The sequence below is a fragment of the Cyanistes caeruleus genome, chromosome 1 (genome assembly GCF_971803275.1).
Source record: "Cyanistes caeruleus chromosome 1, bCyaCae1.hap1.1, whole genome shotgun sequence".
NCBI classification, from domain to species: Eukaryota; Metazoa; Chordata; class Aves; order Passeriformes; family Paridae; genus Cyanistes; species Cyanistes caeruleus.
In genome coordinates this window covers 115,963,210-115,982,810 of record NC_141701.1, presented here as the reverse complement: position 1 = coordinate 115,982,810, position 19,601 = coordinate 115,963,210, and the positions used below count along the sequence as shown (strand labels likewise).

The following is a 19,601-nucleotide window of genomic DNA, read 5'->3' as shown; positions in this document are numbered from 1 at the left end:
AGTCCAACATCTGCTTTACTTAGCATAAGTCACTGCCAAATCAGTCATACCACTGTGTACATTCATATTCACATTCGTATATATGCTAATATTCACACTCTAAAGATAAAGAGCCAGAAGTACAGAATGAATGAAAAGTAATTTTGCACATTCAAATCTTCAGCCTTATCTTTTACAGGTGTCTTTAGGTACGGAAACTCAGTTTCCCTGTCATGGCTTTTGGGGAGTAGCAAACATTGGCCTCTATCTCTGTAAATAGGAAGAGCTCCCTGCTCTGCTCCTGGAAACCAACATATCTGCTCTAGAATGAACTTTGTTCATTTGACAGAACCAATTAAAAATGCATCATGATTTTTTTGAATACTCATCACAGTGAAACAAAGATTAATAGTGAAATAATGCACAAGTATCTGAATGTGCTGTGTCTTTTATCCAGTGTTGATTTTTATGAAAATTCCATTAAGAAAATTTGACTCCAAATGTCTAGAACTCACCAAAATTTTTAACAATTTTTGCTACAATTTGCTGTTTATTAGTTTTGTCCACCGTCTCAGTCAACATGGGATTATTAATACAACTGTTAACAGAATAAATTGCCTCAAGCACTAAATTTATACATTTGCTCTTAGAACACATGGGTTTTGAGTTGTTTTCACATCTCTTCCCAAAAGCTTTACCTTGGATACAGCCCCTGGTTTAGTACAAGGTAATGGGCTGTCCTGGTTACACCTACTCCATGCATAGAATCACACTGAAATATAGAAGAAAGCAAACCTTATATTTTCTGTCATTTGGAATATATTGAGGAAACCACAAAAAATACAGAACACAACTTGCAGCTTTAAAGCCTAAAAACATGTCATTGAATTCACAGCTTGGGAAGTCAGACATGAAACACAAAAATCTGCACAAAGCTCTGGTACACAAAGTATTTAATAAAAGGAAGCAAAAGAATTGGGAAACTCCTGAGAAATCTCTGTCTGTGTCACAGTGATTAGATCTTTCAGGGCCTTACTAATGCGTATCATGATGAAAAACAAGCACCCAAAAGCAGAATTTACAGCTCTTTTCAGTAATTTATCTTTTAAAGCTCCAGAGGGGTAATTTAAAACCCCAACCTGAAAGAAAATCTTTAGTCTGTGGTTACAAATATACTCACAAAAAAGTAAACCATGATTTATCAGTCTTCTTTATTCAGAACTTATTTAGCAGACTGACCAAGAACAACATTAATTCCATTTTATTGACAAAGGAAAAGATTCTACTGAAAGTAGAGGAGCACAAGTATCTTTATGGTAGATTAAAAAAAAATAGGGTTCACAGAATTTCAAGCTGCTGAACAAACACAACAGATCTCATATACATACACATACATATACATGTATACACACACATACACAGATCCAGTAAGATTTTTTAATTTTCCCCTGAAGTGAGCTTGAATATTTCATCGAAAATTTTCTATTGAAGAGGAAAAATACTTGGGTTTTTTCTAAAGTAATTCTCTCCAATGCTACTGAAAGTTAGCTGCAACAAAGGTAAAGTATTCTTCCCTCCCACATAATGTAAGCAGAAAAGAAGCTTTAGAGGATTTCACTGAAGGTGGTAAAAGTCTAACATAATAAATTCAATTGTAATTATCTGTACATTTATCTTTCTGTCATGATTCCACTTGGGACAGTCAGTCAGCTTCCTGCACGCTTCTGAGTGCATGCAGAGAGTTCCAGAAGGATGGGGAGGCAACAGTGCAGAATATTCATTCACAGCAGGAAAGAAGTTGCCTTCATCAAGCAGCATTTCCACCACCTGCACCTTGGAGATACCAGAAAGCAAACTCTTTCTACTTGATGTAAAACAGCTACTGTTAATGCTACAAAAATAATGTACAAAGGGTCTGGCTTGCAGATTTCATATAAAAAGCTAGTTACATGTAAATGACCACCTCCTAGAACATAGGCAAAAGAGAAATCTTAACAAACACAAGAAGAGAGGGTTATAGTAAAATTTAAACCTGGCATTACATGTGCATTTCTAGTATTTAACAAAACAGAACTTTTACTTCCATTGTAAAACTCAGTAATGCTTTTTGGCAACATTCTTCAAATCTTATTAAGGTATTTAAAGCACCAATAAGTGATGAAGTAGCATCCTTCTTGAAATCCTGTATGTTACGATTACATTGGTCAAGGATGTTTCTTTTGAATTTGAAAGTCTAGAAGTAATATTTCTCACTGTTAATAGTGAACAATTTCCATCTGTTTTACACCAAAGTTCAGTACTGTAGAAGAACAGTGAACATTACAACTCACAGTTGCAAGTTTTAGTATTATTTATTGTTTACTCTTACTGGACTTTATATATACTCATTGAGACTTGCATAATAATCTTTAAGTGTTTTCCATTAATGACCCTCCCTCTTCCCAAGAAACCACATTGGTCACAGATGAGCAGCTGGCTTTCTGAAAGACCTCACAAACTTTTCTGACTACTCAGCCTGCACTTTTATGTAATGTTTATTACATAAACACCTCTCAATACCCATTCTTTTTCCTTCATAGTGAAAGCTGAATACTATTAAGTAATAGTCGGAAGCTTGAATAAAGAATAGGAGCCCTCTGCCACACAACTGGACATTCATTTCTGGTCCTTCTTAACCTCTAGGTTTTTATGGAGTCTCTTTCATGACAACACTTTGGATCCCATACCTATTGCTATGTACCTTCCTTACTATTTTACTGTAAAGCACTTTATAACATGAACTTCCAAACATCTCAAATACTTTGCCACAACCATTTCTCTGTTGACAAGAATTATGGAACATGAGAGGGAAGAGAAAATGCCATTATATGATAATAATCTTTGAGAGGCCTTGGATATCTGAAACACTTATCTTTAGTAGTTTTAAAAGTGCCTTTCTCTAAGAGAAAAAGTTAATTAAAAAAAAAAAGGAAAATGGAATATAAATGTTTTTATTACATTTACAAGCATGAATACCAGTTCTTACCAACTTCAATGATTCATATATAGGAGGTGAACCCACTACTCAGAAAGACAATACACACATAAATATTTATTGTTTATTATTTATTCAGCATCAGAATTATGACTGATGTTAAATAAAAGCAGTGCCCAAAGACTAGAATCAGAGACTAGAATTCTATGCGTGATTCATGTATCTTATTCAGTATATTCCACATACTTTCTTCACAATCACAAAGCTCTTTTATCTCATGTTTTGTACACACTTGCTTCCATATTTCTTCAAACCTTTCATCTGCAACATTCATGCCCATATTGTGGAGAATTTGTTTAATCTACAAAAATAATACAAAATAATGCAATTCATGTAATTCTAATCAATATTTTGTTAAATTATACAGTGTCTGGCTTTTACATATTTAGCAATCTCTATTTGCCAAAGAATATTTTCCCACTCTTAAATTAAAACTACAGGCCACATCCTGCATCCTTAATGAAGGAAGTTCCTATTTAAGTAAATCTGAATCTTATTGCAATGAAAGTTGTACAAAATTGTCTGTAATTAATACAGTAATGTTGATGCACTACTTCTACACTGGGAAAAAAAATCAAATACAGAAGACTCAGGGAAAAGTAAATGTTTTTTAAAAGCCCTACATAAAGTTCTGTTTATCCACTCTATTTTTTGCTGTCTGCAGTTACCAACATAAGTCAGATTATATTATCTGCATTTCACAGCAAGAGTACTATATACAAGGTCATCAGCTGGTATAGACAAGTGGGTGATGTGACTAAAATGGAATGGTTCACATCAACTTTCAGCCTTGCTATAATTTTTACACCAAAATAATTCAGCAGAAGGGATTTTTTCCATATTTTCTCACTTGGGTGCTTCCTGTTGCATGCCTCATTACATTGACCTGTTGACTCATTAGTGGAAGGTAACTTTAGAAGAATATTGATGTGCTCTGTGCCTCTGTTAGTATCAGCAAACATTTGGCTTCTTCAATTGTATCATGTATGTGTGTGTACATGTGTGCTATATTTATGCTATGGATACTTTATGCATGCTTTGATAAAGACCTTTAACACAGTCAAATCAACCTTGTTGATCATCTTTCTCTAAAACTGTCTTTTGTATAAATATAGGCCTGATCCCCCATACAGCAAATCTTCAGCTTCATTTTAAGCAATAAATCTGTGAGAGTTTGTGCACGCTGAAATTTCAGGAGGTAAAATGGGACTGAACACTCTTTCTTTAAGTATAGGTATTGTTTCAGTTAAATCAATCATATTACCCACAAGTAAAACAAACCAGATCTAATCCAGTGTCTTCAACAAGCTAGTGAAATATAGAAGTTAAACTAAAAGTAATATTCCTTCATAGGACAACACTGAAGGGAAAATAAAGGACTACATGCTCTCTTAATTTGGCTTCACCATATTAAGAGAGAACTCTGTCCTGACTCATCAACTGCTGTAAAATCATCACTGACCAAACCACAGAACCCAAAAACATTGCGTGCAGTCAGGATAAAACTCACTTTCACCTATGATCAACAAGATCATGCAGCATACAAATTACACACTATTCCTCAATTACATAACTTCTATTCTCTTCAAGAGACTGGAGAGAATTTCAGTGAAAAAAACAGCAATCCCAAGAACTACTTTGTTCTTTTCCAACAAGATGAGTCACCTCATGAAACTATTTTATAGTCAGAATTTGCATTAATTTCTACCACACTATACAAACACGGTATTAAATTACTCTGAGCTTTCATCTAATAATAATATCATATAATCTTATAATATTTTTATTAACCATGAAAGTTTTGGAAACATTAATTATACATATCAAAACAATAATTATAAAATGTCCAAACAGCCGATTTCATGAACATAGGGTGTTTTAACACTCAGAGGTGGTTCTGAACTGAATTCTATATAGCTGGTGTAGTCTACAATAGAGTATGACATCTCAGGACATGTTGTAACTTCAAAGACCAGTCCTATCTAGTGCCTGACAGATGTAATTGGCAGATGTAATTGACTTCTCAATGAAGCATGAATTCCATTTACTGTTAGCTATTTGCTGCATGCACGCATTTCCTGCTTTCAGAGCTAGATTATAAAGTGGTAAATGCTCATGTACGCAACATTCTGACAAGGCGTTTGATGAGCATGACACCACATATTTTACCCCCAGTCACTAACTAGCAACACTATTTTTTGTAAAATATATATTCAAGTTCCAGATCCACTTCCAAACATGACTGCTGAATATTTAATATAATGAGAAGTAGAGAGGAAGGGGTTGCCACAGCTTCTTTTCTTGTTTCAGATTGGAATTTCACATCTCATTACCATTGTCTAATAAATTGTATTACAGGTAACAAAGTTCTCTCTCAATATTTTTTCACTATAAATTGTACCCACGTATAAAATAGTGGTAAACAATACTGAAGAGGAAGCAGCAAAGTTGGTTTAGTATTTATGTGAGAGAAACTCTGGTCTGTGAGAAAAGAGAGTGATAGGAGGCTGAAGATATATCAGAAAAATCATGGAGTCCCCAAGTTCCTAGAGTCTCATGTCCCACGTTTGTCTTCAGAATTATGAGACAGCACAGCATTGCTGTATGACTCCCAATGTCCTCCATCACTGTACAGATCCTTTGTAGATCTGAGTCTACAACCATGACTCATTTTTAAGGTACTTTCAAGTGGTTTGCTGAATTTGTCATTAGCAAAACCTGCCAAGTTTGTCTAAGGAGAGATGCTCCTGGTAAAATTTTCCACTAAACACCCCTCTGTGATAGAAATTATTTTTATATACTTGTAAAAATCTTTTTGTATGGCTTTTTAAGACATTTCATGGAATCATAGAATAACATAGATTGGAAAAGATCTCTGGAAATTATTCATTCAATGATATAATCTAACTTTACAATTAAACCATGTTGCTTGAGATCTTGCTCAGAAATTAGAATAGGTTGGATCTCAATAAAATTAATATCTACCATCTTTATTAATAATTTCAAATGCGAAGAGTACATAATTTTCAGCTGAATGGATGTAAAGCAAGATGGAAATGTTGCACTATAAATTTTACTGCCTGTTTACTTGCTGGTATGACTTCCCACTCCCACATGACTAGCAGAACAATTATCTTGGAAGAATATTCTGAAGAAATTCACTATACCTCTGCTTTTGGTCTGTTTTTTAAAAGATCTTTTTCATACACTCCCTTTTGACTGAAGACAGAAGGGAACAATATTGTAAAACCATTGCCCTGGTCACCATAATTAGTTGTGTCACTGAGGCGGCGAATTCGAGGAGCAGGAATATCTGAACGAACAGTTGGAACACCACACAATGGATAACCTGTGAAAATCAATCAAGAGGCAGCACGGATAAATAGTCCAGGGAGGATAAAACATTTTGCATTAAATAAGAAGAAATGTGATGCTTGACATAGGTTCAATAACAAGTTATATAATTTTCTTCCTCGTAACTTTTTTTGCATTTTTAGAAATCCTGGCTTCAGCTACATCATGAAGTGTGAAAACAAGGAATCTTGAAGTAATATACTAGTACTTACTTACCTACTTAGTATTCCCAGCTGAAAGTATTTTAGGTGATTCCAAGGAGATATGGTTCTCCCAAAATTACTAGCATAATTTCTCAAATACATCTATATTAATTCCAAGGTTTTGAATAGACTATCCCTTCCAACTTCCAAGTCTCAATCTTAAAAAAACTTAGATAAAGTAATTCACTATTTTACATTAGTAGAACCTGTAGCAATACTTAACTTTGCTCCTAATTTTGTCTTAAATAATGCTCAGAAGTGAGCAGAACAGTCCACTGTACTTACAGGATGTTGGGATACCACCTACGACAGCATTATACTGAGAAGATGTTGTTTGATAATTTGTATATACACGGTCTGTTGATCTTCTAAGTGGTTTTGGCATTTTTTCTGAGCTTCCTGATTCTTTTAACTTGAGATCTTCCTGTTCTAGTAGCGGCTCATCCTCTTTCTTTGTGTCTTTGTGAAGACAGGCATCTAATTTTTTCCCTATATACAAAAGGTATGGTTCAGCCAAGATATATTATCAACACATTATACACTAAGAGGCAAAAAACTTTTCTTGAAGAACTGTGAAGGAGGTTACATAATTCAATCTACATTTCTGATAATGCTTCTAGGGATGTTTTACTTTCTGTTGATCTGTATTATTAAGGAAACTTGCCAGATATAATCTCAGCATGCAACACAGAAATTCAGGATTCTGAAATGCAACTGTACCTGAGACTTTGCTGGTAATTAAATCACTCTCTAAATCCTACCCTTCTAAAGGAGCACCTAGTCTACAACATCAATGTCCTTTCAATTCTATTGTAAGAAAAAGACCATCCCCACAATTTTCCAGTATTAAGGCATCTACCTTTTGTAATTATTTTTTCTTCAAACTCTTTAACACCCATTTTATCTTTCCAGTTCAGAAAGTTCGCAAAGTCCTGGTAATTAATCAGACCATCCTTATCCAAATCACAGCAGTCAAATAAGGAATCCAGGAGCTCATCATCTAGATTCACATTCAGCTGAAAAAAGATCTTTCGTAGGTTATCCTTGTGTATGATTCCATCACCATTCTAATACAAAGAAAATAAAACAGTTGTTATAGCCTATGATTCTCTAACAGCCATCATAAAGTAACCAGCAAAAGAAACACGTATGTATTCATACGGATAGATATATAGATATATATACAAATAGCACCAGACACACCATTTCAAGAAAAGTAATATTTCTGAGTACAAAAATAAACCCTAAGTAATTTAAGAAATTAGAAGTCTGAATAGAAAAGTGTCAAAAAGTAATTTTCAACTTAAATAATACAGAGATTTGAGAGTAAAGGTGTGACAGGCTGTTGTGACAAGATAACAATCTAATCATGAATGTTGAGGAAAAGTCAAGGTGTCTTTAAAAGTAAGACATCAATCATTCTGTATACATTACAATTAATGTTATATATGAAATGTCAGTTACAACTTTTTTCCAGAGAGAAAAAAAAAAATATCTGAAATTCTGATGCTTGGCAACTCAGTCAAAAGGTACAGCTTGGAAGAAAATATGAACATAATCCCTTCCACTCTTTTCCCTTTACAAAGAAACACCAGATTTTGAAATCCAAAAATTGTTAAGATGACTCCTGCTTGTGTGTCCCTTGCTCCCTCTAACCTGGATATTACAAATGATACTATGAAAAGCTCCAAATAGTCTTGTGTCCAATTCCATAGCATATCACAGTGAATGAAACATACAGTAACTATGAAGTTATCTTCACAGTTATAGTCCTCATCCATATTTACCTTGCTATGTTAGTGTTTCTTCATGTCTGTATCTCTATAGCACAGGAGCACTAATGTCACACATTTCTTTACATTTACACCTTTTCAAAGCACTAACCTTATCAAAATGTCTTAATGCTTCTAGTAACACATCAAAATTCTCATAGTTAGCTTTCTTCAGACTTTGCCGAACTGCAATCAAGATAACTCTTTCTCTGCCCTTCCCACGTAGGAACTCACATGGAACCCGGACATGAAGAAGATCATGAACATCTATAAAAATTAACAATTCCTCAATTAGTTGTGTATCTACAATAAACAGATATTTATTGAAAAAAATAGAAAAGTTTGCATTTATAAGGAAAAGGAGAATTTCAGTTTCAAGATGCTGATTTTCAGCACTGCTGAACAGCTGATACAGACATTTCATTACAAGATCAAATTTGTATCATATCATTATTTCTCTACACACACACAGTTAGTATCGAAGATTTTGGAACATCATAATGTAGCTTCACAAATCTATCCAATGATTCCAAAGCTTCTAAAATCAGTAGTTGTTACTCAGTGTCCAGATAATTGAAAAAAAAAGAACATATTTTATTCATCTACCACTTCCAGTCTGTCATGTTCCAGATACTTATGAGAGCCAATTTAGTATTTTGAATAATTACATATCACTGGTTTCTAGAAAGACAATGCACTATTTTTATGTTACTGTTCCCATTTTCTATGTATCTTAACATTATTAGTGTTTTAAAACGCTTTAGCACACTGAGCTACAATCTTCATCCAAATTCCCAAGATGCCAAGGTCACCTTCTAGAGTGCAAGAAGTTCATTCAGAGCTCAGTAACAACATGAGTAGCTCACCTAATCCCCCTCTAACAGCAGTGTACAAGCACTGTTTTCTACTTAATTATTAATTCTGAATTTATTATGAATTCTTTTGTTCAGTTCTTTCTGCTCTTCCTTATAGCATGAACTTCAGTACACTACATAGTAAAATGTAAAACATGTAAAAGCTTATGCAAGCTTTCTATGGCCCAGATTAACTGAATGACTTTGATCCACTTCATTTTTTTGCTTCCCAATTATTGACTGTATTCCCTAATTATTAAACATAATGTTAAAACATCATCAATCCCAACACTATTTGAGTTGACTAGCTTTCAAAATTTTGTCATAATGAAAATTAATTATTTTTTTTATTCTTACTCTGCTTTCTATCTCCTTGCAACCTTCAAAAACTTATTATTCCTATTTATTGCTTGTTATTTTATTCTTTTTACAGAAGTGCTTGAGATATCATTGAGAGGGAAGATGCATGATTGATTTAAATAGCCATTTTAATTTGTCACTTTGATGTCAATAAGGGTTTTCTGCCACTTCCCATTTTGTTACATTCAGATACAAAGGCTTTAAAAAAAAAAAAATACCAGCATGATCATAATCCCAAACATAAAGCTTCTTTATTTTTGACATTTACTTTTTAACCACTAGCAACTTCAAAAGCACTCAAATTTTCATTTCAAAAATTTACTGTCAATATATTTTTGTACCTTGCCTCTAAAATTTTAGGAAAACTGTATATACAACCAACAGTTATTACTTCAGCAGTTTCATCAGCAAAACAAGATTTTACTCTGCCCTTAAACTTACCATATTCATCTGGAGGGATCATCAATCCAAATGTATGGTCTGGGGGAACATTCATAGTTTCTGCTATACTGTCAGTAAGGACATTTTTTTGTTAATTGTCAAACAGTTTATTAATAGCCAAAATAAAACCTCAGCTACTGTTAAAAAAAAAGCAATTATGTAACAGGGGTGATAGTCATAGTTCACCCGAAATTTTTTTACCAGGACTTTGTTTCAACATTACCATTCCAGAAAAAGCATCCCTTTACAAAGCTGATAAGAACATTCACTGTTTGTAATGTAACACAGCCAAATATAAACTTTTTGAACACTTATGCTCATTAAAAGGAAAAACATCCTAAGCCATTTTTCCAAAGAACATTATAGAAATGTATGAGAAGAGTCCTTGTAGTCAAACAATAGGAATATTTAGACAAAATCTCCAACTGAAATGTCTAAAATAAACTATGTCTGGCTAAAGTGGAAAAATTGATTTGCATCTCTGTTTTTCCACAAGCAATTTCATGTCTACCAAAACCAGCAACCAAGCCCATATCCATGCAGAAAACTTGGCTCAGTTCTGTTTCACAAAAATTGAAGATTCTGTTTGTGAAATTAAAGAATTGTTTCATTTTTTAATTTAAAAAAGATGCAATGCTCATTTTATTTTTAGTAATTAAATAATTAAAACGTTTATCTGAATCAAAAATCCTCATCAGAATTGAAAAGATAATCAGTGCTTTGTTCTAAAGCACTGAACAAACAAAAACCCACACACAGAAATAGTAACACCACAATCTAAAAATTACTGTGTATATTTTTCTTTTATCATTTTCATATCACATATAGGATGTGGATAGCATAAAATTCACTAAATAAAATTAAGATAGCCTGTGTCTGTCTTGTAATATTAGTGCTGGGTTTCAGCCTGCACTGCAGCCCATCTCTGACCACACTGCTTCCTTCACATTGCTCATGCTCCAGGTCTATCTCACAGTAAGCTGGGACACAGTGAAGGGGAGAGAAGAAACTGACTCTATTTGTGATCGCTCCACACTTGTACTTACGGGAACACTTCTCCAGATCAAGCCTGGGATCTTGAGTTCAAAACTAACTTTTGCTACCAAAGTCAATCATGCTTTTAGTGAGCCTTCAGACATATTTTTGGAGAAATCTAGAGCATCTGCAAAGACAACCTTTGGATACATTCAGGAGCCCTAGATTTGTACATCTGGAACCTAACTCCACTGTACCTTATGAATTCTGTGGTGCTTTTTAAGCACTCTTCTGTAAAATTACAAAACTTTTCCAGATCACTTCATAAATGTCAGTCATTCTAATAATTCAACAGAGATTGGTAAATGTTGCTAGAGAATAACACAATGTAGTTCCACATCCTTTCCCAAGGAAGAAATAAAGTGAGATTATAGATGATGTAATGAAGAAGACCAAAAATAGTGTCAGAGTAAGCAAAATGGTTGAATCCCAAAACATTAGGTGAGATGTTTCGGTCCTTTCAAACCTTCCTAATAGCAAAATAAAGGAGAAAAATGTCTTTAAAGAGTGCTTGTCAGATACAGACCACTTAAACAGTAAGATCTAACTTTACTACATGGACACAGTACAGCCCTTACTAGCAACTTGTAATCAGCCTAATTAGGGCAGGTAGAAGGTCCTTTTCTATTTAATGTGTGCTGCACTGGAAGCATTAAACACACAGTTATATTTTTTATCCAAGACATAAAAAGATATTGGAGAAATGGCAAAAGTGAGTGAATTTTGTGCTTGATCTATTAGTTAACAGAAGATATTTTGCTTACTTACGGATCAAAAGTTTTTCCAACCAGAGGCTGGAATTTTTCCTTGAAATCATCGCTTCTTTTTGACACAAGGTGTGGTGCTCTCTTCCTACAAATTACAAAAATAACTGCACATATTTGTTTAAAAATATTCAAAAGCTTTTCAATAATATTTTAAAATATTATTATATAATAAAAAAAACCCAGCAATTCCTCTCAACTTAGTAATTTAAATATCTTGCTACTTAAAATCTTTGCATAAAGATTTAGACGTGCCAAGTGCTGTTATATGGTAAAAGTTATTTGCATAAACTGTACTGATAATCACATCTTGCATTTTCTATTCAGTTTAATACAGCCAAGGATAGGATTGTGAGATGTACAATTTTCTTCATATTTGAAGATCCACTCTTCCTGATAATTCATCCCATTTATTAACTAGTTAACTCATTGCAACTTACGAATCCAGGTCCAAGACCCAGTTTAAGGTCTTGGCTGTATTTCGCCCATCTTCGTAGTGAGGGGTTTCCATTCCATAAACAAAAGACTTGTCGAAGTGTGAGTTATACTTCCTATTGATTGGTTCCCCTGCAGAAGAAGTAGGCATTTCAACCTGTGTATACCACCTAAGGAAGAAAAATGTACCCAGTATCTTCATTCTTAAGACAAAACAATGAAGAAACAAAGGAAAATAACTAACAAACACAGTCAATTAAAGATAAATAACTTGCATTCCCCTTGTTTATTGAGTAATTAGGAACAATCCAATTGTCAAAAGTGAAGATAAAAGGCAAAATAAAAAGCAAAAACTGCTTCAGTTGGATGTTCTTCTATGTCTGATTAAAGACAAGCCAAACAGAATAAATGAAACCATGTAAGTGGTGAGGGTCATGCATCTACACCTCAGAAACATGCACCATTTGATTTACTGTTTTTAAAAAATGCAAAAATTTTTTGATGTCCTTCATTTTCAGATATACTCTTGCTATGTCTTTTTGTCACAGAGAAAACTGCCATTCTTCAAGTTCTTTTCAACCACCTTTTAAAAAGAATGATACTTAGAACTTTCAAAAAAAATATTATTCATTTCATGTTTTCTAATAACGGCTTCATAAGGCTGTTTGGCAGCATGGGATTTTTACAATATTGCTGGGGCACATAGCTGACTCTTTTTTTCTGTCACTGTTTCTGACTTGGCCTCTCCATGATCTGGTAGATGGAAGTTACATCAGGAACATTGGAAGAGACAGATAATGAGTAATTCCACCAAAACACCCAAGAAGGCAGGGAAGGGGGAAAACAAAGTTACAGGTTTGGCCAATTTATACCAATACTATTTATAGTAGAATAGTAGAATTTTTCAGTGAGACAACAAAGTACTATAATTTCACATCCATGTAACAGTCTCCACATTGTTGGAACATGAAATAGAAGCCTCTCTGAGTCCCTCAGAGAGAGAAAGGAACTGAAATACATTAAATCACATAGACATGAAATAAGAGTGTAGGTTTTAGTTTTAAGTAAGTAGAAATATATCTTAAGTGCCTTAAGTGACTGTGTTAGCTAGTAAAAAGACCTAAAGCCTAGTTTTAAGTTCAGTAGTGTTACCCTTTACATAATTAACTTAGCTCTATACATAACAAAAACATAGCTTGCACTTCTAGATAGAACAGATAAAGCTATTTACGTAAATAGAGAATACCTAAAATAGATTTTATGTACAAACTGACACTACTTTCGTACACTAGAATTAAGTTCAGATTGGCATAGAAAGAATGTTTTAGAATCATGTCTTTAGCTGATTGGATGCCTTATGAATAAAATCCCCCTGTATTAGGATGAAAAGAGACAACACACGAGGAAGAAGAAAGACGACGCTGCTGCTTCCATGGCTGTTGTTGCTTCTGCTCAAAATATTGAGACTCTATACCAGAAAGCTTTTAGCAGACTTCAATACTCTGAACTCTTTGCCTTTGAGACTGATGCATTCATACAATAAACAACTTTACAACAACCAACTGTTCTTGTCTCTTTGAAGACCCAAGACCCACAAAAAATTCGACACCAGATAAAATTTGTATTTTCAGCCTGTGACTTCAAATCTGAGATTGCTTCCAGTGGCATAGACAATGCCAAACTCAGTAAACAACCAGGGTATTTGTGAGTTTCTAGTTTCCTGGAAATATTTAGCTTTTCAAACAGCTCCCAAAAGAAATCAGGATTTTAACTCCGTGAAGTTCTTATACTGTTTTAAATGCCCATCCTGAAGTGATCAATAGTTTTAGAAACTGCGATCATGCTCTCTCTGTTGCATTTTTTCACATAATTTTTTTTAATAATTTATATTGTATTAATACCGTGGTTAAAATTAATATTTTACATCTCACAAAATAGCACACAGTATGCATGGAACACATGTAGAGGAACTTTTTATGTGGCTTCTTATCAGCCTTTTAACTTACCCGCATAATAATCCTCATGTGACAGAACATACAAATTATGTCCTTCTCTCGCTTCTTTATCCACTTCCTCAAAAGTTTTTGGTGGATTTACAAGCTCTCCAGCTGTTAAATCTGGAAACAAATAAAGAATGTATAGTTGGGGGAACTAAGGGGGGGCAGATGTCTTGTGTGGTTTGTTCTTAATTGTAAACAATACCTTGTTAGAGAAGTTGCTAATAGTGCGGAAGGATGATACTTCTTACCACATTTCTAGTCGATCTATATTCAATCTAATAACATAATGACATGGAACTAGGGAGAGAATCACAGAAACCCAGATGAACAGAACTTTTGCAAGAAAGCTACACGGGCAACACAGATGTGATTTCCTCCAGTCTGTGGAGGAAATATACACATGCCAAAGAAGTTTCTTCCATGAGGCCTATTAGAGTTGCTGGGAAAAGGAAGTTGACAGCTACCTAAGCAGTTCTCCCAGGAAGTCTATAAAGACAGATCAGGAAAAGAGCCAAAAGCCCTGCTAGTTACCATATGTTTTCAGCTGCTTGTTTCTTCATTGTAACTGAAAAATTTTAGGCCTTGCAGTAACTGTCATATAATAACTCTTCCCTTAAAACAGAGTTGTTGGAATCATAGAGCATGTGCTAGATAATAAATTGCAGATTATCTTGTATTTACAGAAAATATGTTTTAATGGCACATTTTCCTACCTTTGAAGACTTTTATTCCAAATGTAGTATTGATTATATCCAAGCCCTCAGGTAACTTAGAAGATTGATCATGTGATCTACCCAAAGGTGCTTCACGTTTACTAGAGTAAATTGCTTCTTTCATGTCTTGTATCTTTTCTTGAAATTCACTCTTAGCAACTGGACTTATCAATGAAGCTACCTGAAGACATCACAAACAACAGCAGAGGCAGGAAAACCAACAAACTTTGATCATTCACACATCACTATGACTACCTACACAAACAAAAGTTTGCTCATAAGTGTTGTAATGAGATCTTTCATGGTTACACTGATATAATTTTATCCACTGAGCTGCAAACCAAAACTGTGTCTTGAGAGAAGACCACTAATAACTACTTCTATGCTAAATTTCCAGCTAAATAAAATACTTTCTGTGAGATACTTTTATTATATGCTAGTTCTTCCACTTGTTAATATATACATTTTATTAACTGCAGTCTTTCTTTTCTTAGCACATATTAGAAACTATAGTCAAATAATAATGTGACAAAAATTAAAGTGATTTGATTTTTCAGCCTATCCATCAAAGTAATGGGGATTCTAGAGAAAATTTATTATTAGACTCTCATTAAACATTATATAAAGAAATACTGAAATGCTTAGAAAACTGACTAGGCTTCTGACCCTTCCTACAGATAATATGTAATTAGTAATGCAAAGTCTTTAATAGACAGCGCAGACTAATCCAGTACAGATCCAGTACAGATCAATCCATTCAACAAAAAGCTTCCAAGGAAGGACACCAAAACCCGGCTGTCTTTCATTTTGGATATGCCTAATAATTGTCCTACTCAATATCCTCTAATACTAGGACTTACTTCCTTCATAAAAATACACTTTACTAACACAACTGCTACTTTTAGATATAGGAACATAGCTTTGTGATAAAACTACCAATGATCTCTTCAGCTGTTTGATTACAGATTACAACACAAAATAGTCTGATATATCCAAACCACCACTTTTTAGATAAAAAAAATCAGTTTCAAGCCAAAGTTAAGAAAGCACACAGAATAATTACACCAAACTGTAAAGACATTCTCAGACAACAGCTTTTTTGCAAGGAGCTTAGATGATTTTATCTCTGTAACCTGGAAAAAGCAAGCAGCAAAATTATTGGGAAGAAGACTGTTCATTAACTTAAATCTTGAAATGAAATTAATAGTTCATTAGTCACTACAAAAATTACATCACTGATAACAGTCACTGAACTTCAAATATTTTCCAGTTTCAATAATGCTAAATAAGTCCTATGATTTGACCTCAGAACTCAGGTAATCCACAGCAGCAGTGAAATGCTGCAGTTTAAATCACTCAGCTATGTACCTTTATCCCTGACTATGAGGAAATCAGCTGCTTTTATTAAGAACACTCTTAAGAGGTTCATTCTTTAACAGGAACAAATGAGTCACATTCTTACAGTGAGTTTGGAGCTTGACTTTATGCCATGTGTCAAGTGAGTTGCAACATCGGGATCATCTGCTGCACCATAGAATATTACTTTAGCACCAGGAGCTGGATCTGTTGTATTTCGAAACTTTCGTACAACAGTCGGAGTAACAGGCTATACGCAAGGCAAAGCAAAAACAAATTTACAACAGACATACACAAAACGTTAATGAAAAGAAAATGTGCAGACATTTGTGTCATTCCAGATATAACAACAAAATATGAGGATGCTTTAGGGCTGTAGTACATGCATATGCTCCTGCAGAAGCTGATACTGTGAGCATAAGGTCAAAATAACCCAGACTAAATTTTATCAAATCAGCATGGCTAAGTTCCAACACTTCCCATCATTTATTTTTTTTTTTAATTTGGACAATAGCTACTTCACATGTTCTTGATGAAAACTAGATGTTACACTTATAAATTTCAGAAACCCTTAACCTGATTCACAGAAATTCCACCATCAATGAAGCAATTTTGGAAATTACTTAGACCACAGTGTTGGGGTGTTTTTAACTATCATTTAAAGGGAAACCTGCTATTTACAGATTCCATTTGTGTCTCAGTAGCCCCTGACTCTTCAGGGCCATGGGGAAGGAAGGGCCAGTGGGAATCACAATTCTGGTAGGCATCCTTATAAAGAGGAACCTGCATCAGAAGTAATAACTCCCCAAAATTACTCCAATTTCATTACCAGAGGGAAAAACTGTCTAAAACAAATTATATTTAGTCCCAACTAAACATGGTGACTTTTGTAAAACATGTGAAAAAAAATGGACTGCCAGAAGTGTTTTCCAATCCTGCCAGCTAGTCTCTATAATTCCTTATGACAAAAACCAACAATGAAATAAATGCTAGTCTCAAAAGCGAAGTGATGTAGAAAAAACACTGAAGCCTCTACAAAATCAACTCACCCTGGGTACCACCTCTTTGAGACAACTCGCAACCGTGTTTCCTGCAGGACGCAACTTTCCAGCCTAAACAATGCAATAAAAAAATAAATAACGCCTGACGAACTTCATTTTAATAATACACACAACTAGTCAGACTGGGATCTGACACTACGGACGGGACCTTGTCCAACTGTCCCCGTTCTGATGGTGGTGGGAAGAAGCCGCACCCATTTCTGGGAGAGAGGGGACTCGCAGTGAGGGAGCTGCGCCTTCCCCTGCCACACACTGTCCCTCTTCCAGCCCCTTCCCTCGGCGGGACTCCGCCCTGGAAAGGCACAGACTAGCGGGGGACAGCTCCGCGGTACCGGCGGGACCTTTTCGTGGAAGGCACTCACGTTCGGCATCTCCGGAGCCCCGTCGAGGGCCGTCTCTTCGGGACAGGGCCGTGGCTGCTCCGCCATGGCCACCGCTTATTCTGCTCGCTCGGTAACGGCGTTGGCGGCGGCGCCGGGAGCGCTCGTGCGAGGCGGGCGGTGTGGCCGCCGCTCACAGTGCTGCGCCATCCCCTGGCACCCAGCGCCCCCCGTCCTGCCCCTCACAGCGCTCCGCCATCCCCCGGCACCCAGCGCCCCCCGTCCTGCCCCTCACAGCGCTCCGCCATCCTTATCGTACCCAGCGCCCTCCATCCTGGCCCCTCACCCAGCGTCCCCCTCTTCCCTCACAACGCCCCGCCGTCCCACTCACACCGGCGCCCATTTCTTCTCCCCTCACAGCGTTCCCTCCATCGCCTTCAGCGCCCGCCACGTCCATTACATCTCACACCCCTCGGCGAAAGTCAGGAAATAAATTGCATTGGGCTGTTCCGTAAATGTCATGATCTAGAAAAATAATTAAGGCCCAGAGGTCCCATATTTCTTAGAACGATTGTTAAATCTTTAAAAATATACCGGCTTTCAGATAGGCGGGTTGAATCTTGAGGTCGAAAGGACGTCTTATATGGTCAGAAGTTTGATCAAAGTTTCAATCTTTATTACTGTAATAAAAAATTCTGCCCCTTTCACCGATGTCACATTAAAATATGTCATATTAAAATATTGTATGCTGGGGCTGTTCCTCTAGAGAAAACTGCCGCTCCCACCCACACACAGCATGGAGGTGGGTGAGAGAAGCCCTTCAGCACTACCCCAGACACGTGAGTGCTCTCACTGTTTGTCTTAAATGAGTCAACACCTCGTATATCTAACCCACTGTATTTGATTTTTAGAAACAAATGTGGATTATTTCAGAAAAGCAGCGTGGGTAAGACTGAACAAGTTTCACCACTGTTTAACAGACCCTCAGTTCTTACAAAGGCTTTTATTCTCAGATGACATTTAACAAACTATCCCCTTCTTCCCAGCAAAACATCTCCATTTAATCACATCCTGTTCCATTCTCTGTGGTAAAACAAATTTTAGATAAATATACAAACCTTAATCATAATTAATCAAACTATTACCAGGTGTTGCCATTTTATTCTCTGCTCTAACATTTGTTTGGTAAGGACTTTAAATGAATGATGCTAAATTAAAACTAAATTCATTTCCTACAAATGGAAGGTGAGAGGCTCCAGCAGTTACTGCTGTGTGATGATCTGCTCCAGCTGTCCAAGTTGCCAACAATACTTGTCAGTGCCATGATCCATGAACTTCCAGCACATACATATGTATCTTCGTCTTCTCCAGGCAGAACCATCATGTATAGCATCAACTATGATCTAGCTGTGGCAGTGCTGGTGCCCTTTTTCAAAAGAAGTTATGTGTTTTTCTGCTGTAGACATGTCTGCACCACACCCCTAATATGGAACATCCACATCACTTGGGAACTAAAGAAGCTCTTGTAAAGTCTTAATGTGTTCAGTTATTTTCATATTTCAATCATATTTGTTATTGCTTGAAGTTCAGAGTGTTCCTACCAAATAAAACAATAATTCTTGGTAGTTTAATAAATAAAATGATTGGTTATGTCTTGCCTTGTGATCCATTCATCTGCAAAGTGTAATTTCTATCTAGTAGAGTTGTCAGAAGGAAGAACTATTTATAGAGAGGAAGAGCAAAGTACAGTAATGTAAAAATTATATAGTAATAAAAGGGTGCAGGAAACTGGGACTTTTTATTCCAGGATAAAATTCAGGAAATGGAATTTTTGCCCTTGTGTTTGTTGTATGAGATGGCTCTCTACCTGTGCTCAAGGTGCTATCATTTTTATATATTCTGTGCATTGATGATTTATTT

At 35.5% G+C, this 19,601-nt stretch overlaps 1 protein-coding gene across 2 annotated transcripts; it reads right to left on the bottom strand.

Annotated features, from left to right (window-relative positions):
• Positions 1 to 1,173: 1,173 nt before the first annotated feature.
• EFHB (EF-hand domain family member B) lies at positions 1,174 to 18,065 on the bottom strand. 2 transcript variants are annotated; one of them, XM_023919223.2, is made up of 13 exons: positions 17,724 to 18,065; positions 17,350 to 17,412; positions 16,407 to 16,550; positions 14,945 to 15,125; positions 14,238 to 14,348; positions 12,237 to 12,363; positions 11,801 to 11,884; positions 9,998 to 10,065; positions 8,455 to 8,609; positions 7,430 to 7,637; positions 6,856 to 7,059; positions 6,181 to 6,362; positions 1,174 to 1,812 (listed from the first exon to the last, which is right to left on the bottom strand). In XM_023919223.2, the coding sequence occupies exons 1-13, from the start codon at positions 17,787 to 17,789 to the stop codon at positions 1,594 to 1,596; spliced, it is 1,812 nt and encodes a 603-aa protein (XP_023774991.2). In that variant the 5' UTR covers positions 17,790 to 18,065; the 3' UTR covers positions 1,174 to 1,593. The 2 variants fall into 2 exon arrangements, with proteins under 2 accessions (XP_023774991.2, XP_023774992.2); XM_023919224.2 differs by lacking the exon at positions 1,174 to 1,812 and adding an exon at positions 3,070 to 3,314.
• Between the last annotated feature and the right edge of the window lie 1,536 nt (positions 18,066 to 19,601).